This window comes from Crocuta crocuta, unplaced genomic scaffold (assembly GCF_008692635.1).
Source record: "Crocuta crocuta isolate KB4526 unplaced genomic scaffold, BGI_CrCroc_1.0 scaffold147, whole genome shotgun sequence".
NCBI classification, from domain to species: Eukaryota; Metazoa; Chordata; class Mammalia; order Carnivora; family Hyaenidae; genus Crocuta; species Crocuta crocuta.
The window spans coordinates 1,255,018-1,266,376 of NW_027532594.1; the positions used below are offsets into that span (position 1 = coordinate 1,255,018).

At 36.9% G+C, this 11,359-nt stretch overlaps 1 protein-coding gene and 1 pseudogene across 3 annotated transcripts in view; both read right to left on the minus strand.

Moving 5' to 3' along the window:
* Positions 1 to 5,243: 5,243 nt before the first annotated feature.
* LOC144244671 (cofilin-1 pseudogene) lies at positions 5,244 to 5,907 on the minus strand (annotated as a pseudogene).
* A 2,071-nt stretch (positions 5,908 to 7,978) lies between these two features.
* Positions 7,979 to 11,359, minus strand: part of HACE1 (HECT domain and ankyrin repeat containing E3 ubiquitin protein ligase 1) — a 119,322-nt gene continuing 115,941 nt past the window's right edge. For all 3 annotated transcript variants that reach the window (XM_077780007.1, XM_077780008.1, XM_077780006.1), the window contains 2 exons: positions 9,745 to 9,858; positions 7,979 to 9,217 (listed from right to left, as the gene is read on the minus strand). In XM_077780007.1, the coding sequence (XP_077636133.1) occupies positions 9,115 to 9,217; positions 9,745 to 9,858 (217 nt within the window). In that variant the 3' untranslated portion in view covers positions 7,979 to 9,114. The remainder of the gene's footprint in view (positions 9,218 to 9,744; positions 9,859 to 11,359) is intronic.

Genomic DNA, 11,359 nt, shown 5'->3' on the forward strand with positions numbered 1-11,359 from the left:
TAGCCAGATGGGCTTCTCCATCTGTGAATTGCCTAATCATATATCCTTTGCCCATTTGTCTACTGGGTTTCCTGTATTTTTCTTGTTTACATCCAGCATTTGTTTGTATATTCTATATACCAATCCCTTGTTGGACTTAGACATTATAGATTATCTTTTCCCCATCTGTCATCTGTCTTTCTGTATGATGTCCTTCAAGTGAAAGAATCTCTTAATTTTGGAGCAATTTTTCACCTTAAACTTTGAATTTTGGGGGTCTTAAACGTTTTCCTCCACCCTCAGGTCATAGTCTTTAAATAACTTTAAGGTTTTATCTGTAAACTTTTTTTTTTTGCATTTTTGAGAGATTACTTATTTTATAGTTTTAGCAGCTATTGTAGGTAGTATCTAATTTCCACTTAAATTTTCTGATTCGTAATTGTTGGTAAAGACAAATGCTATCCAATTTTGATCCAATTAGTTCTAACAGTTGTTTTGTTCAATCCACTTATTTCTTTTTCTTTAATTTTTTAAATGTTTTATATATTTCTGAGAGAGAGAGAGAGACAGCGTGAACAGGGGAGGGACAGAGAGAGAGAGAGACACACAGAATCCGAAGTAGGCTCCAGGCTCTGAGCTAGCTGTCAGCACAGGGCCTGATGCGGTGCTCGAACCCATGAACCATGAGATCATGACCTGAGCCGAAGTTGGACTCTTCACCGACGGAGCCACCCAGGAGCCCCTCAATCCACTTATTTCTTACGTAATCATATCTACAAATAATTTTCTCTTTCAATCCTGATAACTTTTAATTATTTTCTTTACATCATGGCATTAGCCAAACCTTTAGTATTATGACAAATGTTAACAGTGATATTGAGTATTCCTGTCTTGGACAGATCTTGAGGAGAATAAAGTTTCCCCATTAAATATGGTATTTGCTGTAGAATTTTTGGTATAAAATATGTCTTTATCAAATCAAGAAATTCTTTTAAATTCTGAATTTTGACAGCTTTTATCAAAAGGGGTTGAACTTTTTGAAGTATTTCTACATTTATTGATATAATCATGATTTTTCATCCTTATTCCAATAATGTTCTGACCTCAACAACATTAAGATAATGTTTGTGGTTTTAAGCCACTAAATTTGTGGTAGTTTGTTACAGCAGCAATAGAAAACCACATAAAATATGTAATTCTTATAATTTTTACATCTCCTTTATAAATTGTAGCAGAGAGCAGTTAAGAAACTTGCTCAAGGTAGCACAGCTGAGGAGTCTGGCTCACGGTTAAAAACCTGTATGATTTTTCAGATGTGACCATAGCAATTACGAAGACTTTACCTGACAGGCCTGGTGGAAGAAGGGTGCTGCCTCACACCCAGACTTGGCACACAGCCAATGCATTCCAGTCTAGGAAGGTTGCAGTCAACAACTCAGGCTCCCTGCCTAGTCATGCTCTTCACATATTTGTATTCTTAGTCTGGTGTCTTCATCCCTGGGTCTCTTTATCTGTGGCCTGGAGCAGAAGCCTTATTCAGGTGCTTCTCCTGAGTCTTCCTTTTGAGAGGAAGAAGGGGAAACCTTGAAAATACTTTGTTCCACTTTCACTTTTCCCTATACTTTTCCACTCCTAACCCTCCTCCTTCACCCTCCCCTCAAATAGGGTCCATAAAATAGCTGGAGCCTTTAGTCCCAGGATCCTGCAATAGTGAGTCAAATCCGACATCTGTGTTGATGTGCCTCACCCTGGATTAGCGCACCTTTCCATGAGGGAAATGTAACGGGGCGAAGAGTACCTTCTCCAGTTTTAGACTCTCACATGTATCATCCCAGCACGCGATTAAAGGCTTACCTCTTTCATTTTGGGTTTGTTGAATTAATTAGCCACTCTTAACATCTGAAGCTCAGCTCGCTCTCCCAGCTGAGCTGAGCTCCTAACAGCTAACAATAGGAAAGCTGGAATGCAAATCCAAGCGGTCCAGTCTAACCCTATATTCCTAACCGTAATGCACTATTGCCTCCCCTTGTGTTAGACCACTCTAGTCCAGGGAACTGATCAGAGCGACTTGGATACGGCAATAGACGTTGACTAAGGCGTACTAAACAGGTACACTCAACAAGAGTTGGTAATGGATTGGATGTAGAAGATGAGAAAAAGGGAAATCCTGGATTTTTCAGTCTTCAGCTTAGAACAGTGAGGTAGATGGTGGTGCCCATTTGCTGAGACAGGAAAGACTGGGATGGGATGACAGGTGGCAGGGGGACAATGGAGAAACAACACATCATCTCTGGATATATTTAAGGTTTCAGATTTTTAATAAACATCCAAATGAAGTAGGCCACTGGATACAGAATCTTGGAATTTGAATGAGAGTATCAGTTTTACTTTTTTTCTCTATTCATGGATATTAGGAAAAGAGAATTACTGTATAAAAGAATACTGTGCAGATACCAATTTGCCACCCCCCCCCAACTTGTACAGTAAGGTTTCAGAAAGAATCAGAGAGAAGTTTAGAGCCATCTTCAAATATGGTTGGTATATGGACACAACAGTCTCCAAATTCTGAAAACTACCAGATCGGTATTCTCAAGGAATGACTAGAATCTAGAACTGAGCAAGCTAATAATTCACTAATTAAAAATCTGAGAACCCAGTGACTAGCCTTAGTTGTTGTCAGTTTATCTTTTTGAACCTGATGTTCAGTTATTTGTTCAATCAACAGGGTGATCAATTTACTTGTCTCCAAATCTAGGGAGCAACTTAATAATTGTTAGGCCAAATATTTGAAGCTACTTTATATACTCAGTTTATGTTAAACCCTTCTTCCCCTATACGAATACATTTCTGTAGCTGGTTTTTATAATCATATGCTACACTGCAGTTTTAAAATGTTTCAAATATGCCTCCCATCTGCCCAACCTAATTCTGTTTCCTTTGAGGGTAGGGACTGTGACCCAGTCCCTAAACCAATGTTGAATACATTTAAGAGAAATTTGTTGAATTGATTTGGAAAGTTGTCTACATTAACTGCATATCGAGCACCCACCTAGGATGACTTGCTCTCCATTTCACTCAACTAGACTCAATTCCCTCACACAAGTGTACAATAATAGTCGTCATATTCTCGGTTTATGGTTTTAATGGTATTGCAACATTAGATTCAAAACATATTTCCAAGCACCAAGTATGCTTGAAATTGAACATTTTTATAAAGATAATAAAACTTAATGACTACACATGATCTATGATCTGACAATACATCTGTTCTTTTTCATCTTGAGATGGTAAAATACCCACCCTAGCTTATTGTGGCACAGCGGGAGAGAAGAAATATAGTCCTATTAATCACTCTTAACTATCAGCTTATTAAGTTATAGTTTCCCAACAGGCTTGTCTTACATGATTGTTAATAGGCTGCAGGTGTTTTTCTAAAAGAGTCTTTTTATAATGCAGTTATGTCACAAAAGAGACAGCATGGAGTAAAAGAAAAACTGGTGGACTAAGAATCAGAAACCCTAGATTTTAAATTCTAGTAGTAGAGTAGCCCTGAGACATTAAGGAAGTCACCAACTCTGATCTCCACAGTTTTCTCATCTGCAAAATGAGAGGACTTATTATAAATTTTAAAAATGTATTTGTGGCATTTATTCCAGGTAATCATAGCCCAGCACCTAAGAATTTCTTTCACAAAGGACATTCTAAAAGAACTCTCTCCACATTAAAATAGCTTAAGCTAAAGTGTAAAATTGGGATTTGTTACTATTGTTAACTTTAAAAGTAAATTTTGTTACCTATCAACTGTGGATGTGCACAGGAAAAGAGGAACATTATTTCATATGAAAAAAGTGACTGTTTACACGTTAATGTGCCTAAATTGTCCTGAAAACCACCAAAATTTTATTATTAGCTAGAAATTCATAGAGACAGCTGTTCTAGATACATTTTGCAACTGATGAAAGGGTTGCATTCCAAAAGCTTGTAAGTCCCTTTTGGGAAAACTTTGTAAACAGAAGCTAGGTTTCTAGTTTAACCCCTAAGAGTGTAAATAATTGTTGATATAGCTGAACCATATAACATAATATTAAATGCTCAAGTTCTAGGTCCTGAGAAAGGGGCTTGTGTCATATAGATGAGTCTCCTCCCGTTCTTGAAAAGAAGACTGGAAGTAAGCAATGATTAAAATTGATTTACCTTTGTCAGACCTTCTACCTCTCAACTTTTTTACACTCTGGTAGGGCACACGACCCTAATCATGCTGCTGGAGCAATCTTCTCCTGTCCTACCTAAGTTTCAACAGCACTTCCTTGAACCTTCACACAGTAATTCCACAACTGTGGAGCAATTGACGGATATTTCAACAAATAACCCAGAAAATGTTACCACTCCTAAAGTATAACTACTGTTGAAAGAGACCATCTGTTACTTATACAAGCAAAAATATTAGAAACCTATGTTAAAAATTTTAGAGATGGTCAAATAAATTATGATACATTGATACCATAGAATATCATGCCAACATTAAAAAAACTGTTTACAAATAAGTTGTAATGACATGAGAATTATATAAAATAAAATGCTAAATACAAATAAATGCTATGTTCTTTATGAACCCAATTATGGAAAAAATGCACTAAGGCTAGAAGCTAATAAAATTGTTGGGTAGTAGACTTGTAGTTTACAGCTTTTTCCAAGTAAGCACATGAATCCATGCTTTCCAGATTTTCCCATACCAGTAAGTGCTATTTAAAAAAAAAAAAAAAAGGAAATCAAGGGGAAAAGTATAAATTCAAATAAATCTCTAATTGGTAGAGTTTGAGAGAGCTATAAACAGTGCTAATTATCAGGCAATGTAAAAATAGAGCTTTGCGGGCAAAAGAGCATTCCTTTCTTTGTTTGCAAAGGAGTTTTATTAGGAGACTTATTTTGTGTGAGGTGTGTGTGTGTGTGTGTTTTAATTGAAGGTCCCTTACTGGTCCTGCTCCCATGAGTGGCTGCCACCAAAGGAAAAGGGGAGGGGAACCAAGCGGTACAAGGAGGGGTCATCCCAACATTCCATTTACACAGAACTAAACAGACAGGCACAGAGTCACTACTGAGGTTAGCAGTCGGCAGCATGGGTAGAGGGAAGAACAGGTGGGGAATTGGGAATGCCATTAAAACATTGCAGGCCCCTCCTAAACTGGGGTGCCTTGGGGGAACTTGGTGTGCTTCAACCCAAGAGGAATCAGAAGATCAAAGATGGTATGGGAAGACCAAAACTGTCAGGGATGGAGGGAGGAAGGCCAAGGGGGTGAGAGGGCAGTTTGGCAACTGGGCTGAAGAGACTGCCGTTCCCCTGCTGAGATGCCCCAGGCCCTCAGGTCTGGCAGAATGGGGGCATATTTGGGGCTGCCAGATGCTCCAGGCAGGGGGCTAAAGGGGGCTCTCAAAGGCTCGCCCTCTATGGAGGTATCAGCACTGCCCCTAGCTTCTCTGCCAGGGGGCAGTGGTCCTTGACCTCCTCCTAGCAGTTTGCTTCTAATTCATCCTTGATCTCCACCAGCTTCTTCCTGCTGGCATCCTTGGAGCTGACACAGATGATTTTGCTCTTAAGAGGTTCACATACACAGGTGTCTAAGGATATACACCAAGTCTTTCTTCTTGCTCTCCTGGGTCTCATAAGTTGCATCATAGAGGGCATAGCAGCTGTCCTTGTCTGGGAGCATCTCGACAAAGGTGGCATGGGGTCTGCAGTCTGGCCCACATCAGCTACCAGAATCTCCTTGCCCTCCTCCAGGATGATGTTCTTCTTGCCCTCGCTCAGGCAGGAGAGTACTGCCTTCTTGCCCTTTTTCACCTCCTCTTGGTCCTGAGGGCTTATGCACCTACCTTCATGTCACTGAACACTTTGATGATGCCGTCAGAGACCACCACAGTGGAGGCCATGTTTCCGGAAGTGAAAGGGAGATAGCAAGGAGAATCAGAAGGGGGAGAGCCACCACCGCCACTGCCAGGATCTAACTGAAGGAGACTTGTTTTAAATTAACATTATAAAATGGTAAGTTCCGTGGTTACTAAAATATTGCTTATCGCTATTGCTGTGGCATTTTATAGAGCCAATAAAACCTATTACTGATACTTGCTTCCCTTGATTAAAGATACTAGACATTTCTTTTTACATATGCCACATGCAAAATAACACAAGCATGTGATTTAGACAAACAGGAAAAAAAGGTTATATAATGAAAAAGTCTTTATCCCATCTTATAACGCTTTCCCACCTAGAGGAATAATCCATGGCTCAGAAATTGTTCCTCTGTAAAAGTACCCCATGTAAGTGGTATTTATACACTAATCACTCTTCTATACATCTTACTTCACAAACATACCTTAGAAACATTTACATATCAGTATTATACATGTATAAATCCATTTTATTCTTAATAAATACTATTTAATATTCTCCTGGATGGCAGTAATTTGTTAGTAACCCTTTACTAATAGACATTTAAGTTATTTTCAGTTTATAACAAGGCTTCAGGGAACATTCTTATATAAATATCTTTAAGTACATGAACAAGATTACCCATGAGATAAATTCTTAGAATTGTTGAGTCAAAGAGGATATGTACACTTAAGAAATCTGATATTGCCTTATTACCTTCCAAATAATTTGTACCAATTTACACTCCAGGGGAACATTTCCAATCAGGACAGATTCTTGAAAGTAAACTCCAATGCTGTCAATGGCCATGAAGGGAACATGAATTAGTGAGGCGCAGGGCTGAAGTCAGACAATGGCCAACTGAAGAGCATATTCAGTCAATGAAAGAAGCAGATTCAAGCCTCCTATGCCTTCTAGAAATCTATGCCCAATATTGGTATTCCCTTCATGTCTCAAAAGCCTAAAATCTAGACTTCTGCATGAAACCTCCCGATTTTTAAAATGCTAATAACTGATTAAAATTTTAGAATTGGCAAGACAAACAAAATTGTGAGTGGAAATCACATACTTGGCTCCAAACTGTGGCCTATGCTTTAAAGCTTTCACTTCCACCTCCATATTCAACAAAGACATGGTTTTATTCGGTGTGTAGTGTACTGTTTTAAAGCTGGGATTTCCTTAGATTCCATTTTGGTTCTAGATGAACAACAAGATTTTATTAACTACATGTTCACTATTCCCTCAAACTATTTGAACAACTTAATCTACTCTTGCCCAGATGTTTTTATTAATCAGTTTCCTACATTAGGGTCCTTTGCCCTACATGTTTATTCCTTTGGAGTGCTGTGTTCTTCTGTTTTCTTTGTTATATGGAATACAACATGACTTAAAGGTTGAATTATTTTCCTATTAGAGTAATCTTTTACCCAAAGGGGTTGAAAATCTCTAGTCATTTTTTGAAACTATTTTGCATTCAACATATCCATCTACTTACAGGAGAAATTGTGGGAAAAGAGTGTATTAAAAGGACCTGCTGCCTCTTGCTTATTTTCAATCCATATAAAATATTTTATATAATAACTGCATTTTAATAGTTAAAAATAAAGACAGCATAAAAAATAAACCCTGAAATAGCTAAATCTGTATCAAAAAATATTCAAATTCAGGGATAAAATACCATGAGATTTTTAATATTATATTAGCTCTTCTACATAAATACTTGCAAAAGAACCAATCTGACAAAGCCAATGTATTGTATGATTATTAACAGAAGTAAGTGTTTGTAAAAATTACAATTAAAAGCAATGTAATTTTAAAATCAGTTATCTATTTGAAAACTCAGAAGGCAATGACCTCTTATACAAATAAATTTTGAAAATCAAAATTTTAAAGTTAATTTATTGTAAATAAACATCTGAGTCTTAATTTAATTTTATTTTTTTTCTGAGTCTTAATTTTAAAATTATAATTTTTCAAGGATTCCTATTTTCAAAATTAATCTGAGATGCTTTATATATATGTGCATATGTGTGTGTATATAAACCTGTAGTAACAAAAGAAAACCAACAGGCATATATGAAAGAAGCTTTATAATACAGCAAAGCTTTCAGTGTATACTGAAAATATGACCAGAGCTGCTTATATGAGAAAATCTGCCTAAGTCATTTCACCAATATTGATGCCACTAGATAGTATAATTTTAGTTTCCAAAGGCAAAGTCCTAAACATTACAGATTCCTCTGTTAGCACTTCTAAATATGTGTGTGTTCTATGCTGTAACTATTCAAGTGTATCTTTTCAAAAGAACACTGACAAAATCACCTTTAAAAACCCTTAGCTCTGTATTAGGCATACGTCACTTGAACTCAACATTTCAATCATGAAAAACAAACAAGTTAAAAATTACAAATTTAAATTGTAATCTTCACAATGGATTACTTTTTCAAATGTGTTATCAGAACTCACAGATAAAACGAAGGTAATTAATTTTACCTAAAATATAAATTAAAATAGGGCATAAGAAAAACGTTGAGACCACAATACACATATGGAAAACTGACCATTGAAAAATGCAAATAATTCATACAATATAAGCTTTAATATATAAATTAAATGTCATTTCATCAGCTGTTAGTCACATCAGTCTAAACTTTATATATTAAAATATTAAAAAGCTAAAAAACATCATTGCAATATAGATTCAATATGGGAAAATACGTATTTGTGGCTGTATACACAATCTAAATTAATCCATTCTATACAATAAGTTTTCCAAAATATAAACGGCACTTTACATGCAATAGAACATACCAGGCTGGATGTCCTAATGTTATTTAATATATAGGAAAATAAAGAGAAAACACCCTTTTAACATGACAGTTACATAGTGTAGGTGGAATGTGGAGTAAGGTTTTGCCTTGACACAATCTTGGATACGAGTAAAGAAATATGAAAAAGGACAGTTTCTACTACTTTCAATTAGCATTTTTTAAACTGAAGACTACTGTGATTTTATGTTTTCTAATTGTATCACAAAGAAAAAACAAAAAAGGGAAGCGGGGAGGGAGGGTAGAAAGCGTGATCCTTTATGAATTTTAAACATCACCCCTGCCTGTGGGCTGCATTTAGGCTCCTTTTCTGTTGACACTTTCCTAAATTATTTCTGCCACTCTGAATTGCGCATCAGTAATCAGATGAATGTTCCAGACTTAAGCCATTGTGTAACCATAGCTGCCACAATGCAGTGCCACAAGAAGTCTGTCCTTGAGTATTTCTTTACTTGGGTATTCAGGTAACTTGAGCATGTTGATGCTTTAAAAGAAAAATATACCACCATTAAATAGGAAATCTATGAAATTTCTGATTGTTTTTGTCTAGCAGTGAAAACACTACTCAAAATTAACATAAAACCAACCTTTCAAATTTGCATTCAAATTGAAAAACCCTGAATTACTATTTAAAAAGAAAAAAAAACTGCTGCATTGCAGTTTCCTTTAGCATGCAAATGTAGTGAAAGAAAATAAGTTCCTTTCAGCCTAAAATAAATAAGCAATAAGGGAATATAGTTTGAAGTGATGGTGTAACTCAGTGATACTTATGACAGTATAACTTCAGTGATACTTGAACATTCAATTAAATTATAGGTAGTTTCCCCAAATATTTTCCCTACCAAAAAAAGGAATTATGTTGGTACTTATTTATCAGTGACTCCTCAATGCTAAAGAGAGATTACTGTTGACGTATTCTTCTCTATGCAGCAGTACAATAGTTAGACCTTTAATTCTTCAAAATTAATCAAAACAATTCACAATGCATTTAAATAAACCAATTTAACATACCATGTGCTTGAAGTTGGTAGGAGATTTGGAGTATATGGCACAGCTGCAATTGTGAAGTTTTGTAATCCACTTCCACCCATGATATTAGCAAATCCACCATGTGGGACCCTGGAACTAAAAGTTCATACCTTAATAAATTGTAGTCATGAAAGGAAAATCTCTGTGATACACATATTCCAAATTATAAGTTAGGGTAAGAATATATTCAACTCTAGGACACTGACAAGGTAACATTTCTGGTTCTCCAAAACTCCAACTCATTATTATTTTTTTTAATGTTTTATTTATTTCTGAGAGAGAGAGAGAGCATGAGCAGGGGAGGGTCAGAGAGAGGGGGAGATACAGAATCCGAAATAGGCTGCAGGCTCTGAGCTAGCTGTCAGCACAGAGCCCGACACGGGGTTTGAACCCACAAACTGTGAGATCATGCCCTGAGCCGAAGTCAGACGCTTAACCAACTTAGCCACCCAGCTGCCCCTCCATTATTAAAGATGCTTTGTGGCCAGTTAGCAAGCTTCCAAGGAGACACTTCCCCACATTTCTATAAGCTATACTATACTTTCGATTGGCCACAGCACACACCTCTATTATTGTACACAGTGTCTCCCTACTAAATTGGGACTAATTTGAGGACCCCAATGTGTCATATTTATATGGCCCCCTGGGGTTAGCAAAATGACTGGCATCTAACAGACATTTATTAGATATTTGCTAAATACATGAATGTTTGCTTGATTAATTCAAGCAGTAGAGAGGCTCTTACAAATAATCCAAGTGAGTTCCCTATTTGTGAAAAATATCTAGGATCTGATGGGGTTCAGGGCAGGCCACCCCAAAAATATGCCATTTTGGCATACTGAGTATCTGAATTAAAGTTACTTACAAACAACCAGTGCCAAAAGGACACTCTAACCTTCCCCCGTCTCCCTGAAAGCAGGAAATAATTCTCACATGTAAGAGGTACTCTCCCTGTACCAGGAGATAAAGAAACATCCTATGACCAAAGATAGGGAATTCAGGGCTGAGAAGGCTGTAGGAATAAACCTCATTACTTCTTCATCAATTTACTACCCCAAGCACAAACCTCACTTTTTTTTTTTTTTTTTTTTTTTTTGTAATTTATTATCAAGTTAGCTAACACACATTTTATATACAGTGTGCTCTTGGTTTTGGGGGTTGATTCCTGTGATTTCATCACTTACATACAACACCCACTGCTCATACCAACAAGTGCCCTCCTCAATGCCTGTCACCCACTCCTCCCCCATCCTCTGCCCCCCATCAACCCTCAATTTGTTCTCTGTATTTAAGAGTCTCTTCTTTGCCTCTTCAATTCCTCAAACATTTAAAGTCTCTTTGGTCTAAAAGGTGTAAAACCTGCCTACTTTGGTCACTTCTCTGAGATTCATATTTCTATGAGCTCCAAAACATGTGAATTAAATTTCGTTTCTTTTTTTCCCCCTATTAATCTGGGTATATCAATTTAATTCTTAAACCAAGCAAAATAACTTTGAGTGGTAAAGGTAAATTTTTCCTTCCTAATAGGTCAAAGTGATGAGAGACCATGGGGCAAGCTGAGGGCAAAATACAGCTGGAAAAGCCCCCCCCCCTCCAT